Genomic DNA, 17,500 nt, shown 5'->3' with positions numbered 1-17,500 from the left:
ACACCTGCTGACCAGAGAAAAGCCTCGCTGGTTTAATTATCCCACCCAGCAGCCACTCCATATTCATTAGTCCCTTTTCCAGGGAAGCCAAGACACACTCAGACCCTGGCCACTGAGAACGAAACCCACGTTGTGAACGAATCTCCGTGTTTAACAATGAAAAAAGGACAAACATCGAGTCAAGAGATTTGACTTTCTATTCTCTGCTCATTTCTTTTATTGTCTTTTTTTTTTTGCCTTTTAAAATCCTCGTTGACTGACTGAAAAGTTAAATTGCAGCCAGATTCTAAACCCAAATGAAGCTCAGAGAGTGATGTCACAGCGGTGACCTTTGCCGACTGTCCGTCGGACCCATCAGGGCACTGCTGAAATAATGAGACTCCGTTTCCATAGTTACTTAATAGGTGCCAGTTGTAGAAAGTGAACAAACCAATCAGAGGAGTGGAACGCTAAGTACCCTCTCGTCTGCATGAAAAATGTCCACTTTGTGACTTTAGCATTCCTGACACGTTAGACCCTTAAAACCAAAGGTGCTGTGGCTATTAAAGAACTTTGTTAATGACGAAGAAAACTAAAAGGGGAAAAAAATACAAGACAAAACACACACACACACAAAAAACAAAACCCTTAAAACATATCAATGAGAAAGAATGACAGAAAAGGGTCATCTAATGAGACGGCGTCTCCTGATTGGTTGAGAGGCCCAGGCTGAAGGGTATGGAGTTGTTCAAACGGCCAATTAGCAGCTGATTCTGATGAATTCATTACCCGCTCTCCAGTAATGAGAGGAAACAGTCGAGAGAACACTGAATATTCAACAGGAGAGAAACGCTTTGCACAGAGGAGCTCTTCACATTTCCCTGTATACTCTCATTAGCATGGACAGACATAGCACTTTCACTCTTCATCTGTGCTAGTTATGTGGCATTTTAGCAAGAGAAAAAACAAAATCTACTCACAAATGTAGAACATGTTCTTGTACAGAGGCAGTGCCAGTGAGAGGGAAAAAAAGCCAATGAATGAACAATTCACATATTCTTCTCATAGAAAGAGACAGGGGGGAAAGGGTAACACTGTATTTAAAGTGTGCTGTTCACTGATAAAATGAGAATATTTGAAAAAAAAAATCACAAACTCAGGAGCATGGGCTACAGGTGCTGACGTTTTAATCCCGCCGGTCAAATGCCGTTTCAGTAATTTGATTATTACGTATTTTAAGTGGCGTCTGCGCTGAAATCAGACAGGCAGGCTGGGGAGATAATTTTAAATGAAAATCTCCGTAGGTCTGACTTGTCACCCCCACGGGGAAAGAAAGTGAAATGGTTGGACAGCAGCTCTGAACATACCCTGAAGAATATTCTCACTCTAAACCATCACTCCATCCTCATTTGTATGGGTATATCACAACCATAACCACCACACATCTCCTGTGGTTAAAAAAAAAAAAAAAAAAAAAACATACCTGTAATTATTTGATCTCCATTTGGCTGATTTGCACTGTGGGGAGGGTTTAGGAAGAGGCTCTCAGCAGGTCTGAGAGATAATGATGATTAAATCCATGGGGAGAGATAGTGCTCTAAGGTTAATGGCACCCCATACACAAGGCTAATGCTGGTGTGGAATGGTCAAACAGGGAGAGAAGGCTCTGGAGGAAGTCAAACCTCCAGCTCATCTACTCTACCAACCACGACCCCAAAACCACAAGAACAAACTATGTCAGGGCAAACACCACAAGCACTCACCTGACGCTACAAGAAACAAACCATATAACTACATGTGGTAACCTTGGGAAAACTGGCGCCACTAATAACCAATGCAGTTCTAAACACATTTAAGGACAAAACTGGGATCATTTTCTAGCACACTATTTATGAAAACAACGCTGAGTAGAAAATAATCATGCATTGAATTTAGCAAGATGGAGGGACTGATAGATCAGCAATATTGTTGAGAAATAGCTGCTGAGAGAGGACAGGAGAAAAAAGAAAGACTACTGACTCTCACGAAGAAAGAAAGAAAGAAAGAAAGAAAGAAAGAAAGAAGGCAAGAAAGAAAGAAAGAAGGAAAGAACGAAAGAAAGAAGGAAAGAAGGAAAGAAAGTTAAGAGTGTTCATAATTAGGAGAGTGGAGACAGAATAAAGGCAGCCCGGATTAGACCTTTAGTCGGGGCAGGCCTGGGGCCGGGGGACAACATCAGATGAAAAAATACTAAGTGGTTTAGGAAGTTTCACACATGTGCTAAAAGAAAAAGGGAAGGGGAAAAAAACAAAGAGAAGAACAGAAGAAATTCTTCACAAACACACACACACACACACACACACACACGCACAAGATGGTGATGGTAGGGGCCTGCAAGGACAGATGCCGGGGGCCTGTGTGTGTGTGTGTGAAGTTTGTGTCTTAAGTGAATGTGAACACAAAAGCTTTCTTTCAGTCTTTCACTGCTCTTTAGTGTCAGGAGGCTCCTCCCCACATCATCCAACTCTGTCATTACCACACAATGAACTGCTCTATTAGACAGGGCTTCATTTAACACAATACTCACACAATGATGCTCTGACTGCACTTTATCAACAATCACTTCAAACCATGTAGCTATAGAAACCACCTATCCTCACCAAGATTTGATTTTTTCTTAAGATGAAAATTAAGCGTGGCAGTCTGAAGCTCTTATCCAGTCTATGGAGTACACAGAAAAGGTTTACACGACTTGGTCTGTAATAGCTAGTCATTTCACACTTCACTAGAACATTCCATGTCCATATTTGTTGGGGAACACCCCCCCCCCCCCAATAAAAAGGGGAGGGGGGTAAAGCGGGCCACTCGTTTTAACAGACCAAAAAAAAAAAAACTGGGGGCTACATAGAGAAAACCAACAAAAGGACTTTTTAGTGTGGGACTTGACCTGGATTACATGCAAAAAAATGTGCCGCCATTCTTTCGTTTTTCTGTGGCTTCCAGTGCGTAGCGCATCTCAAACAGTCACAATGCTGTCTCATCTGAATATTAATACACAAATCAGTCCCCCAGACCTAAGGGCCTTCTCCAGGCAACAGTACACCACTCACATGCAAATAGTGCTCTGTCGCCAAATCAAAATAATGTACTTCAGTGAGTCACTCTCTCTCTGATGTGTGTGCACGCATACTTCCGCAAACACGTCCGTGAGTAGGTTTTTACTTTAGCCAGATTACGCAGAGCAAGGTTAGCGTCAGTCTCTCTGTAAAACTGCTTTATTGTCCTGCGACCCTGTGGCAGATGAAAGAGAATTACTGATCTTAATTTTTCTGAGGTGGGACAGGTAAGTGCACCTTCATCCGAACAGATCAAAGTCTAGCGCCTATCTCTCTGAAGGCAGACAAACCCTGCTCTGATGGGAAGCCCTAGACCTTTAGAACCCCACCCCCCAGACCAAGCTCACCAACAGACCAAAACATCAGAGACAGAGAGAGAGAGAGAGAGAGAGAGAGAGAGAGAGGGAGAGAAGTAGGTGGGACCACAGAAGTCCAGACAACCATGAAACTGATCCCATAGCACACTGCAACAGAAACAATTAGAAAACCATAGTTTTTTTTTTTTTTTTTTCGAGTTTACATGCTGACCACTTCCGAATGTTTCCCTTTGTCTTGTTTCTGCATTCTCCACGAGGTGCTTGACCTTTCCCTTGGAGAGATCCTCGGCGAAACTTACTTTGAGCTCGCTCTGTAAAATAATGGCAGAGGAGACCAATCAATAGCTCTCCATTTGATGATGGTCATTCAAGCCATAATTGTGTTGGGTGCTGCTTCCTCCAATGGCACATAACTGCTCCTTTCATCTCCCTCCCTGTAACTACTCCTCCATCACTGGCTTTGTCTGTCCTCTAATCGCTCTCAGACTTCAGCTCTGGGGCAGGTGGTCCCCACACCGGCTATACATTATACAAAAGCATAGACATTTCGGTTAAGGCATAGATTTAAGCAAAGCCATTTCACTAAAACAAGCGATTATGGCCGCACAGAGATGTGACCTGTGACTCTGTATAACATTATGAGGACATAACGAGCGGAGTTTTGGGACTTTTTATTTTATCTGTCAGGCGATTGCTGTAGACAGCTTCGGCTCCGCGTGAGAGCGAACGGAGACACGCGGTGGTACGCGTCGTTACATCTGCACCGAGACGGCCACCTGCCCGACTCCACACTTTCCCCTGTAACACCACGGCAACGTCGCGCATACATTAGCAGCCTTTCACAAGGCTTATCACACCTCGTCAGCGCCCATGTTGTTAATTATGGATCGAGACTCTGGTCCCCGGTGCCCAGAAATGTTCCGTGGAGGACAACTGTGCATTAAAATGAATGCGGGGAGACTGACATCTCTGGAGCGTCTTATCAAGATGCTGTCCTTCTGCTCTGGCCAGGCCCGAGGCTGAGGGTTTACTGCACACAAGCTGGTCCCAGGATGGAGGCAAAGAACAGAAGGAGCTGAAGAAAACACCAGGCTGGGCTCGTTCAGGAGGTGGCGTGGACCAGAAGGAGAAGGATCGGCGCGGACAGCACAACAGACTGGCGAGCAGATCGCTTCTCCAACGGCGCAGGTCTCCCAAGCCTTGGTCTTGAGCAACTTTCACAAGTTAACTTCTGAAGAACTAACTCCCTTTTCTCTTCCTTTCTTGCGCCTTCCAGAACAACTACGATGACAATGACAAAAAAAAAAAAACCCCCAAAAAACTTGAAATGAACTCCCTTTTTTTCCTCAAGGATGAAAATGACAGTCATTTCTCTTCGCCACTTTATTATACTCAAAACACTAGCAGCATATTGAAACTGTTCGTTATCGCGGGGGGTGCCGGGAAGTTCGGCAGAAGTTTGCGTCCATATTTCTTCCGGATGAAGTTACCATGTTGACTTTGAGAGCGTTCACCTGTAACTAAACTCCGTGGAGGGGCTCAATGATCATAAATCCACATCTCCACCAGATCGCATCTCTGAGCGGTTTGAAGAATGACTGTGGAGGAGTCCCTCCGAAGCCATTGCTTACAAATGACATCTGGTGATAGCACAGGAGCAGAATAAGCAGTGTGACCGATGGAAGTTTCAACTTCATAAATATTCATGCGAACGCTTCCTCCTCTTTTGAATCGGGGAACTTTTACCCTTTGACACTTGACTGACAGAGTGTGTCAGTGGGAATAAATGAGCAAATCATCTCAGGAAATGTCCAATTTGAAGAGGATTCCTATAATGTATATTGGTGTGGCTCTGCTAGTTGTATGTGAATGGTAAACACAAAGGGACACCAGTGAAGAGAAAGACCCCTGCTTCTTTTAAATGGCAAAAGGCAAAAACATTTCTGTGTGAAATACAACAAACTGTAAAATGAGAAGAATCAAAGGGGGGAAAAAAAATTCCCTCAGAAATGTGGAAATGCATTCTTTAGACAGAATGTGGTTGAATAAGCTGAACAAGCACAATTCTGAATAAACAAAACAAAACAAAAAATCGATAAAAGAAAAACGTTGAGGACCACTGAATCACGCCAGCCAAAGAACATAACTGATGACATGTGCTGCGGTGTCCTTTCTGAGATGTGTGGGGCTGAACGCTAGATGACTGAACTAAAGCAGCGCATTAAATGTGAAGCAGAGGTAAAACCTGAGAGAGGTAATCATACACATGAGCACTGCTAAACCATCCTCTCCTGTTCATTACCGAGACAATGCTCACACTGTTAGCACTGGCCAGTGTGTGTCCATAATTACGCTAATTACACTGTCATACCGAGGACTAATCACCCTGTTCTCAGTAAATTCATTGGAGAAAACTGCGCTTGCAACTTAGTGAAGGAGTTAAAAAAAAAAAAAAACCCACACCACTTTCTCTCTCTCTCTCTCACAAACACACATGTGCGAACACACTGGCACATGCACACACACGTGTGTGCGTGCACAGACACACACATGCGCACACCAAAGTTTTACACATTTCTCTTCCAAATTCATAACCGTTGACCTTTAAACAAAAGGTTAAACATATATGTTTTTTAATACTGTCTGCTTTCGACATCGTGTTGATCGAAACCATTTATGACTGAATGGAAAGAACATGAAATTGTTTAATTCACTTTTTCAATCGAACATATAATAGTGTCACATGAGCACGGTGCTCTCTAACCTTTTCATCCAGCAAATGCACGGACCATGAAACACCCTCCCGGGAACTGTTTTCTACAGTTACTGTGCTTATTCCTTTACTTTCTTCCCATTTAAAATATAATATTGGATAATGTGTTCATTACAATGCACTACACAAACAGCTAGGAGTCCGTTTTATCTCTGTTCATTCAGTAACAGGAGTTTGAGATACTTTTCTGACGAATGAAGTGGACTTAAAAGCACATCTAAAGATAGGTCTGAGTACTTGTTATCGCCCTGTGTGTGAAGAGTGTCTGAGGATGTTGGGTGCTGTCTGGGCTGGGTATCACACAGGGGTTAACTAACAGTATCCTACCTAATCCTCAGACTCTCTGTTTCTTGGTGTCCTCTGGCTTTGGTTTATGAAAACAGCTGGAGGTCGGCGCTCTCCCACACGCAAAAGAAAAACTCACTCAACGTCCACACTGCTGCTAAATTGATCTGTCTTTGTCAGTGCAGAACTTATTCGAAATATTCTCAGCGACCTTGGAGGTAACTCTAAAGCTAGAGTTGGTGCTCTCTCATTTTCTCAGAGTGAAATGTATTCTCTCAGTCAAGCCGCAAGTGCAGGCTTTTTTCGGTCAGTGGTACTGAGTCATTTCATACACACAAGAATAAAGGACTCAGTAGTCTTGTGCTGTGTTTGTAGTGGCATGTGTTGAGTAGGCTGATTTGGAGCACAAACCAAAACACACAAACATAAACTCTTGACGAAAAACATACAGACACAAAACGAAAAAGTAACGGAACTGTGAAAAAAAAAAAAAAAAAGCACTCTCACTTAACAGGCTGCAAATTAAGCCATATTTCACAGTGCGGTGAAACTGAAAAGAAATGCCATAACAAAAAAAAAAAAAAAAAGAAAAAGTCTACATAGATTATAGACAGTTCTGCCATTCAGGAGCACTGCAATAAGATGTCTTCGCTTGGACCGAACAAAAAGAAAAAAAAAAAAAGCGATTTTCATATAACACGAGCTCACACTGTTACATGAAGCTTTGAACCCAAAGGCAAATGTGTCCAGTGTGGCTTTGCGAGTGAACAGACATCCTGCTTACTGGGGCTGGGGCTGTTTAAACGGCTGCAGTGCCACACAGCAGGAAGTGTTTACAGCTTGGGTTTTAGTGCTGGATTTATCCGAGCTGTTCTGGACCTCAGAGAGGGGACTTCTCTGATATGTAAACAACGGATCAGAGTGCCTGCTTTCATGTGGGCATTGAGTCGTTCAATGAATCTGAACCAATCAAATAAAGACTAGCGTCGGTCTCCCTGGCTGACGAAGTGTGTGCGTGTCTGTGTGCGTGTATTTGTGTGTGTAATTAACATATGTTTTATTTACCGCAGAGAGAGCAGGTCTGAGATGGAAATGTGCTTTAATGAATCAGGCCAAAAACCCCCAATGAGGGCCATGCACGATAAACACTACACGCACAGAAATCCTCAATAAATGCCTCAGAGAGGAAGAGAAAGAGAGAGAGAGAGAATACACAACAATAAGACCAACTGAGAAAAGACAGATCTGCTTTCATCTTCAGTAACTTTATATTCAGTGTATAAACACAGAACGAATCTAAAGACTTGATGTTTCATATCATTATGCTCACTGACTTCATAACACACATGGATTACGTAAGTATATACTATTCGCAGACATTTACTGGCTTTGTGGAGAGCACACAGTAGACAGGGATTTCTAAGGAAAGAAGGATCCACACATGTATTTGGTGTCTTTCTACCAATGGGAGGCAAAGCCTGCAGTGAGTGATTCACTTGTTGAACTGATTGCCACCTTTCAGAGACTGCTCTAAACCAGCTCTGAGGAACATTTCAGGTCGTTAATGTAATCAAAGGCAAAGGAACACGCTGACAATACCACTGAGATAAGAGGGAACAAGAGGCCTGGCAGGGAAGGTGTCATTCACAAACCTCATCTTTTCAGTGCTGGTCTCACTCACACACACACACACACACACACACACACACATACACACACATACACACACACACAATCATGCTCTAATGCACCTTCCCATTCATAGGATTGTCTTAATCAAGACTCTGTATCACAGTAAATCAAAGAGGGAAGATGATTGAATTCTCATCTAAAAGGGGTTTTTAGTGATTCATATGTAGATGTGAGGGGGGAAATGAGTTCTGGTTGGACCGTGCTAACTATGGTAAGCATAGCCTAAGCTAAAGACCGCTACACAGCCTACGACTCAGTTACCACAGCATACATCATCACTGGAATAAAGGGCATGCCATGTTGTAACAGGCTTGTTCTGAAACCCAGTGACTTGTCTCTGCTGCTCAGTGATGGGTGATATCGTGGTTGTCCTTAAAAAGACCAATGGATTAACCAGCACCATGCGCTGTCCATACTGCACATACAGAATTTGCCAATGGGAATCAGGTGCTGGTAGAGTGGTCTCAGATAGATGTGAGAGAGAGAGGATCTGTTGCATTGTGGAGTGGATCCCCTGCGGTGATCTGCTCCATCATAGTCAGGCCGCCGGGGGAGGGGAATGTTTCCCTAGCAGCACCTACACTCAGTCTTCTAAGATCCACTGACCTCCTGTTCATGGACACACAGAGGGCCGAGATCTGCACCCTCTAACAGTGGAAACTGTCCTATACAAAGCTGCACAAAGGGCCCCCTAACATGTAAACCTGTCTCTGTATACAGACCAATACCTGTCTGGTTTGACCAGGCAGTGAAAATCAGATTTACAGAGAGACGTCATTGCCAGGTGTGTAAGACACAGGGGAGCGGAGAGGGAGAGGAGGAACGAGAGAGAAAGAGAGAGGGCTGGGGGAGTGATACAGCAGTTGTTGATGAGGAAGAGAACACTGTGTGAACATCTGTTCTCTTGAGTCTTATACCAATGCTTTCAAAGTATGTGCACACACACGCACACAAACACGGACACACACACACGCACGCACACACACCAGCCCAAAAAAAGACATTTCACACTGTACAAGTGATTCAGCCTCTACAGACTCAATGACGTACATTTATCGCCTTACAAGGTAAATCTTTTCCACTTTACTCTAAGTACGTAGCTTCTCCTTAATGGGCGATAGAGACATATTTTTAGTTTGCCTTTAAAAACTGTGGGAGAAAAGAGACATTGAAGAGCCGCTATTACGCAGAATTACTCTAAATTATTCTTAATTATGTAATATTTCACTATCAGTGAAATGCAACTTAATCGCTCAGATAAACTGTGTATCGTAGGAAAATCTGGAAGTGTTTAAACGTCGAACTGTTTCAGAGAGTTGCTCTGTTTGTAGAGTTACCAAAGTAAATTCGAATTTCGTCATTTTTAAGGGTGATTTTCAGATGGGTATCTGGGTAATAACCGACTGTGGAATAGCAGTTACGCTAACGGGTGTGTATGGCTTCGAGCGTATTTGTTGGATCGAGTGCTCTCAGTTAACTGGGCTGTTGTATAAGCAGGACTGAAGACCTTTCCAAACAAACAAACAAAAAAAAAAAACAAAAAAACACAAGCAAAACTACCCTCCTAACCTCAAATTAACACGAATACACTGAGGATCACACACACCCTGGGCAGTCCTTAGAGGCATACCTGGTATAAGGACTCTCTAACGGGGTCCTGTGTGGGAGGTGCACGCTGGCAGAATGTGGCCGGGACTCTACGGAAAAACGTGATTGGCTGAGTTCCTATGGTTGCATGAGTCAGCCAGAACCACTTTACTCCTGCTCAGCCGCGGTCACTGACGGTCAGGCACATACATAGCTGTGTGAAGAGTTAAACAAACATGACTCTCCTCAAAACCCATAATGTTGTTTGGTGACACTTTGCAGCTTGTAGTGCGGAGGGAGCGTTCAGGAGGAAGTGAGCTGTAGCTCTCCTTTCCTCGGCCTACGTGGCTTCTGTGTGTGAAGAGACTTGTGGGTAATTGGGCATTCTGATTTAGGGAGAAAAGGGGGTGGGTGGATGTAATGCTTCCCCCCAAGTGAAACCGGGACTGGAGTGTGTGTGTGTCTTTGTGACAACAGGAAAATGAGGGAAATCTGGCAAAGGCTCAGAATCTCCCATCTGTCTGGAGGATGTAAAACATTCTAATGGGCCCCATCCACCACCTGGGGCAGTACCTTACTTCTCCAGATGTCTCTCTCTCTCTCTGTCTCTCTCTCTCTTTCTCACACATGCACGCACCCACACACACTTTTTAAGTGTCAAACGCTTCCCTGGCCATCTCCAAAAACACATATGGATACATACTGCTCCAAAATGCACACACAGTGCTCATTCATGAGAATGTCATAGACCGTACACAGACAGCAGCCTGTGAGATACAGACCAAACAGACTGACAGCTCCAGACCAAAGCTTGCCATATCTATCCCATTCTGGACATAGAGCTGATACACTAATGCACTGTAAAAGCATTTCATACATCTTCTCACTACAGTAACAAGCCATCAGAATGATAAATGTCAGCCTGAGAGAAACACACACACACACACACACACACACACACACACACACAGACAGACACACAAAGGGTAAAGTGTCACACTCTGTACAAGCACACACACTAACCACTCCATGAGATCTAACATGTTCAGTCAGTGTGTTCCACTGTAGCACAGTGAAACAGACTCATAACACACTCCAACAACAGGATGCCTGAAGGTTACCTCCCCATCACAAAAGCCACACACAAACCTGACCAGACATGGACCCAGAAATCCATTTCCCTCACACAGCAAGACAATGAGCATCCCCAAAATGAACTTGAAAAGTGAGAATGTTTTACCTTCAATCTGTCACTATTCAAAGCACCAGTTCAGACACTCATCACATATTTTAAGACAATACCGTACATGAAAAACCCTGAAGGTGAACATGTTTCATAGTCTCTGTCAGACTGTTGAGTGATGTGTGTTGTGTGTATACCTTGAGGACTGGAGACGAGACAGTGTGTTCGTGTCTGTTTTTTTCACTTCTCTGTATTGTCCAATACTTATCACAGCCCTGCAGATTTTAATCCTGGCTAACAGCCCTGTCTGTACCAGCTGCACACTGACCCACAGCATGGCCACTGACATGAGGGAAACTGGGTCAAACGTGAAACAAAATGGCGTCCATGCTGTCACTGACAAACTGAAAACCCGTTTAAACACCAATGCTATGGGGCAATTCAAGACCCTCATCTTTTTCTTTGAAAGTTCCATTACGTAGGTACAACTCTGTTGCTAAATCAGCCTTTAAACTAGTATTTAGAGTGTCCTCTAATAATCTTTAATAATGTGTGACTGCAGAGAGAGAGAGAGAAGGAGATAGAGAGGGGGAGAGGGAGAGAGAGAAAAAGACAGACAATGTGTAAGAGAGAGAGAGAGATAGAGAGAGGGCCGGGTTTGTTTGAGAGGATTAAACAGGGCACTGTGGCCAGACTGTGATGGGCTCTGACGGTTCACCTTGAGAAAGACATGAGTTGGCAGCACAGCTTCAGAACACCCCAGGAGTTTGCATCAAACAGAGGAAGAGGAGGAGAGACTGGAGTTTGAAATGTTAATAGATGGAAGATGAGCGGACAAAATGTACCAACCATCAGCAGACTTCTCTCTCTCTCCTTCCTTTCCTCTAACTTACTTAATCTCTCTCATTCCCTCTTCATTTTTAATCTTTTCATTCTGTCTCCCTCTGTTTTGTAGCAGGAGCGTTGTGAGTTGCAGCATTTCTCTCTAGTCCTAGAGCTAAGCCAGCAGCCAGCCAAATTAAGGCTATTAAAAAGCTAATTGGCAGATAGGTCGTTACTGATGGGGCTTCCACCCTCTGATTGGCTGAGTCAGTCATGCACTTCGTCCTCCGTGGTGTCACACTGTCACTCTCCTGGCCAGGCAGGCACGGGGCTGGCATTGGCGAACCGACGTGGCAACGGATTATGCCTGGCACGGGCGTTGCTGTGGTGACAGGAGAGCCGTTCACGGCGACGTGCAGAGACCCCTCGCCATATGGAGCGCCCTTGACTGCTCCGATTAACCGTCGTCACATTTTTCTTTCCGAATGGGGCCCGACACGGGCCATGCCAGGCACAGGAAACTCTGGCCACCTGCCCAAACCACCAGCATGCCTAAACAGTCTCTGCCCCTGAATTCCAACACATTCCAACAAAGGAGGGGGGGGGGCAGGGGGCGCTCGCCAGAGATGTATTTCAGCTGTTGCCCACCATAGACAAGAAAAGTAATTACATCAGTTTCTAGCCAATAATATTTGAAGACTTGACAGGTGCGGAAGCCTCGGATCAGTCAATTGGATATGAAAAAAAGATTAAAAAAAAAAAAAAAAAAAAGAAAAGAAAAAAAAAAAGCAGTAAATGAGTGACGAGCTGGGCTTTACCTTAGCAGTCCAAATCCTTTCTTCTTTGTCTTCTTGTCTGGCTCTTCTGACTCTTCTGTTTTCTTTTTCTCTTTGTCTTTTCCTTTTGCTTTCGACTTCTCTTTCTTCTTTCCTTTGACTTTCTTTTTCTTGTCTTTCTTGCTCTCCTCTGTCTCCTCCAGGCCTTGTCGAGAGGAGCTGCTCGCCGGCGTGTCCCGGCCTGAGCTCTGCTCTGACGCGTCGTCTACGAGGGAAGAAGAAGAAAGGAGAAAGCGTTATGGCTTAATGTAACTTAAATGCTGACCTCTCAAAAATACTCCTTCGGATAGTTGTTTGAATAGTTTTGCAAAGTTCTTAGTTCAACGCACTCTCAAACTAACTAAAGGGGGGGGGGGTAGTAGAGGCTGAATATATTTCTTCTCACTAGGCTAATGCCTAAGACACTCGCCTACGAAATCTTTAACAGCGGGTCTCTTTTTCATGCTTTCATGAGAAAATACTAATCCTTCCTAAAAAAAAAAAGTTCTCGAACCATTCTATTATTAGAATAATTTAAGAACTCGGAATAAATTATAAAATTATGCACTGTGCACTGATTTGTGTTTGTGCTCTGCAGAAGACATTGGAGGTGGTGGAGAGAGAGAGAGTGAGGGGGGGGGGGGGGGGCGAGAGAGAAAGGGAGTGAGAGGAAGAGAGAGAGAGCAAGCTTAGTCACTCAGTGCCTGCTGACACAACCATCTGTTACTGGCCATCCATGCTGTGGACGAATGGAGCGAGGGATCAATCGCGTCTCTTTATTTCCTTCTCTTCTGAAGCCAGTCAGATGGCCACGGCAGGGCCGGCAACAGATGTAAATGTACTCCGGCGTCTTGGAGACGGTGTAAAAACAGCCTTGATGAGAGAGGGAGAGAGACGTGTTCCTGCAGCACTCCTCCACCAGACGCATGGCAGCCATTTTGACTCTAACCCATATGCCAGTCTACAGTTCTCAGAGATGCCAAGGGGAAAAAAAACCAAAAAAACCCCCCAAAAACAGGGCACTAAACCCATTTGCGTCTTTCAACGACAAAAAGGCAGAATTAAACAGAAGCTAAACGTGAATTACTTCTCTTTTTTGCCATGGTAATTGTCATAGTTGAAGTTCATTGCCTTTGCCATCTTAGCTCATGCCACACTCCACTGTGAAGTTGTGCCAACGCCGCTTTTTTTTCCCCAAAGGAACAAAAAAAAGAGAAAAAAGAAAAGAGTAGACGATCAGAACTTTAACTGACATGTTATTTGTCAGTGAAGCTGATTGTATTACAGAGTTCACAGGCTGGCATTTCTAAGCGGTATAAGTGGGGGAGCCATCTGAGTGAAAGAGATAAATTAAAAATACACAGATGCACAAATATCACTCTCCGTGTAGAGACTTAGCAGTGACGCAACTGGTTTTGAAAAACAAGCCGATTCTGTCTGGGCCCAATCCACGGGCCGAGGAAAGAGCTGCATCCCGGCTGTAAACATCCGCAGACAAATAAGCAGGAGAGAGAGAGAGAGAGAGAGAGGGAGAGAGAGGCATTTGAGATGTGCAGTGGCTGAAATAGGCATAGCTGTAATTTGGGTAGAGCGTGGCATTATTCATGAACAGAGCAGATCCTCAAAGGGGAGAGAGAACGTCTCAGCGCTTCATTCCTTAATACACATCACAACATTGCTTTTGTTCAGACCAGCGCCGCCACACACTGTAAACATTAAGCCTGCAAACACAAAAGCCAAATGGCAGAGAGAGACAGAGAGAGAGAGAGAGAGAGAGAGAGAGGGGGAGAGGGGGAGAGGGAGAGAGAGAGAGAGAGAGAGAGAGAGAGAGAGAGACAGCAAACCACCTCTTCTCTTACTCTCTCAATACAAAATAAAATGTTCAAAAGATCAAAAAACTTTGAGTGTGCGCAGCACAAAACATTACTTAAAAAAAACAACAACATGTATATATATGTATCAACACCTGTCAGATCTGTGTGATGTGTCAGAGAAAATCTTTGCTGCTTTAATTGTGTTTTCTTTGGATTTCAAACATGAGAAGAAAACATATGGTGGCCTTAGATCCCCTTTCATTTGTCATTCATTCTCATGTGTGGTGTATAATTCCTTATGTAAGGAGGATTAATATAAAAAAACGTCTTTCATTCAAAATCGGTTATAACCTGTTATTTCATATATACTAATCCCTTATACTCTTTATCACAAATATATGTGTATGTGTTCGTGTGTGTAGTTCCATATGTGGTGTTAACACAAAGAACACATATACACAAGCCTATACCCAAAAACAGAGTAAGCCCAGTGACTGATACACATAACCATCCTTCACAAAGCCACTTAAACAGCGCTGTGCTGATCCGGCTACGAGACCTGGCATTGTCGCAGCCACACACACCCACACACTGACACACTCACACACACACACACATACATGCGCTCACACACACAAACACACACGCACACACACACGTTCACGCACGCCCACACCCACGCATGTACACACATGCACACCCACACATTCACACACGCCCACACCCACACACACACACACACACACACACACACCCACACCCACACACACACACACACACACACACAAACATGTTGCGGTTGCAGTATGGGCTTTAGTGCCTTGCTCCCTGCCCACAGAAGGATTAGCAGTCCATAGCATAGGCGGTAATGGGAAGTGAGAGAAACACAGTGTGGCTAATTACTGTCGCCGCTCTGCTGCTGTGTTTTAACTCTGAGCTGTGCCCGAGAGTTGGAATAATTTCTCTCCAGCCAGTACAGCTTCACAGGCCTGTAAACACCAGCTGTACTCACACTGAATCCTATTCTGACCGGGAAAATAACACAGACACACATACACAGACAACCACAAACACAGACACAGACACACACAAATCTGATAATGTATGTGAATCTGAATATTAATCCCAAACAGTTTGAAGATATGGAGTGGTAATTGCGTTTTGCATTCATGACTGAAGCTCATTTGGTTGATATCAGCCACAGTTTGTCCTTCACAATGAAAATAGGCCACTACTGCCCACATGCTGGATCGAGAGAGAGAAATTTGGAGAGGAAGGTTGGGGTTGGGCTCTCTGTGTGCTTGTGTGCGTGTATGTTTGTGTGTGTGTGTGTGTGCGTGAGTGTGTCTGCATATATGTGTGAGAGTGAGTATGTGTGTGTGTGTGTGTGTGTGTGTGTAAAAAGCACAGGGCTGGAGCAGAGCTGTTGGTCCTCAGCTGTGCTATGTCTGTCAGTTTCAACCTGTTTGCACCAGGCATAACGAGCCACGCTTTTATTTCTCTCACCCTCTTCCTTAACCTCTCCATAGCCCTACCTCTCATTCTCTTTCACAACCCGCTGCCCTTCTCCCTCTCTCCCTCTCTTTCCTCACTCACAGGATGTCCAATTAAGTGTATGTGAGACAACAGGAAGCATATGACAGGGAGAAAAGCTAACAGCTTACACTCCATTATAACTTCAGAGGCACACAACAGACATTTACCACCTGCTCTGCAAACCACGCTGAGCGTCTACCGCAATCCTCTTCTCTTTATCTTTCCTCAACTGTTGTTGTTTGTGTTAGTGGGACTGTGGTCTGTGTGCCTCGTGTATATCACTGAACATCAAACACCCATTACTAAAAGAATCAAAAGTGCAGATATCGGAAAAACGTACCGTCATCATCCTCAGGTGGGCCGTCGTACGATTTGTCGATGGCGGCGCGGAAACTTTCGTTGCAGCCCCGCCCCCTGACCATGTGTGGGCGTGGCCTGTGGAAGGGCAACAGCTCATTCTTCCTGGCCTCTGTCATGGCAGTCTGCAGACTCTCCAGAGAACTGGACTTCTTCAGTCCCAGCGTCGGACCCACCTCCTCCCCACCACTGACCACTGAGAAACAACACACAGAGACACAAAGAGAGATGGTCAGAGGTATAGTGAGACAAGAATGAGACAAAAGAGAGAAATAGAGGAGTTTAAGTCTCAGAGAGGAAATTGGAGGGGGTAGGGAGAGAGCGCGCGCGAGAGAGAGAGAGAGACAGAGAGAGATGTCAGGGTATAAAAGAAATGAGGAGAGACATTGTTAGAAAGACTCATTAAGACACAGATAAAGAGAACACAGAGATGAGATGTGAATGAGACTAAATCAAAGGAATCTACTAAACAACTTGTAATATTTGAAAAGGCTAAAGAAAATAGGTTTAAATCTAGGGAATAAAAAACCAAAACTACTGTAGTCACTCTGAGAGAAACTCTAGTGCTCTGACTTTACTCTCCATGCCCTCCATTTCACCACTGTGGAGTGTTTCATATGTAACTAACTAGCTATACTGATTAAACATGCTGATTAAACAGGACAGGTCAATAGAAATTACCGGATTATTTCCCTAAGGCAGACTGTGGATGGAGTTAAGAGTTAATAAGGGTTGAAGTGCTCTGTGTGTGATAGTCTGTGTGGAACTCTGTGTGCATATATGTGTATGTGTGTGTTTGTGTGAGAGAGAGAGAGAGCAGAGAGAGAGGGTTCAGGGTTAAATCCACCCTCTCTCCTCGGCTCTGCTCTCAGCTGCACTCCTCTTATGAAAATGACATTTTAAACGTGCTCCTCCACAGGGACTGATGGATGGGCCGAAGAGGGAGAGAGAGAGAGAGGGAGAGAGGGATAGAAGGAGAGCGAGAGAAAAAGGGAGAGAGGGAGAGAGATAGAGAGAGAGAGAGAGGGGGAAAGAGAGAGGAGGAGAGAGAGAGAGAAAGGGAAAGAGAGGGAGGGAGAAAGATAGAGAGAGAGAGAAGGAAAGAGAGGAAGAGAGAGAGAGAGAGAGAGAGAGACAGAGAGAGAGAGAGCGTCTCCATCAATCAGGACTACCCCGTTTCAACATCCCACAATCCCCGGCGCCCACCATGGAACCCCCCTCCCCTCCGTGCCTCTATGTGTGGGC

The 17,500-nt window shown here is 44.5% G+C and overlaps 1 protein-coding gene across 1 annotated transcript in view; it reads right to left on the bottom strand.

Annotated features, from left to right (window-relative positions):
- pard3bb (par-3 family cell polarity regulator beta b) overlaps positions 1-17,500 on the bottom strand; it is a 167,472-nt gene that overhangs the window by 44,538 nt on the left and 105,434 nt on the right. Inside the window, exons 17-18 of the mRNA XM_030785939.1 lie at positions 16,239-16,451; positions 12,552-12,774 (exon numbers count right to left, since the gene is read on the bottom strand). Coding sequence (XP_030641799.1) covers positions 12,552-12,774; positions 16,239-16,451 — 436 coding nt within the window. The remainder of the gene's footprint in view (positions 1-12,551; positions 12,775-16,238; positions 16,452-17,500) is intronic.

Source organism: Chanos chanos, chromosome 10 (genome assembly GCF_902362185.1).
Source record: "Chanos chanos chromosome 10, fChaCha1.1, whole genome shotgun sequence".
Taxonomy (NCBI): domain Eukaryota; kingdom Metazoa; phylum Chordata; class Actinopteri; order Gonorynchiformes; family Chanidae; genus Chanos; species Chanos chanos.
This window is presented reverse-complemented; position numbering and strand designations above follow the sequence as displayed.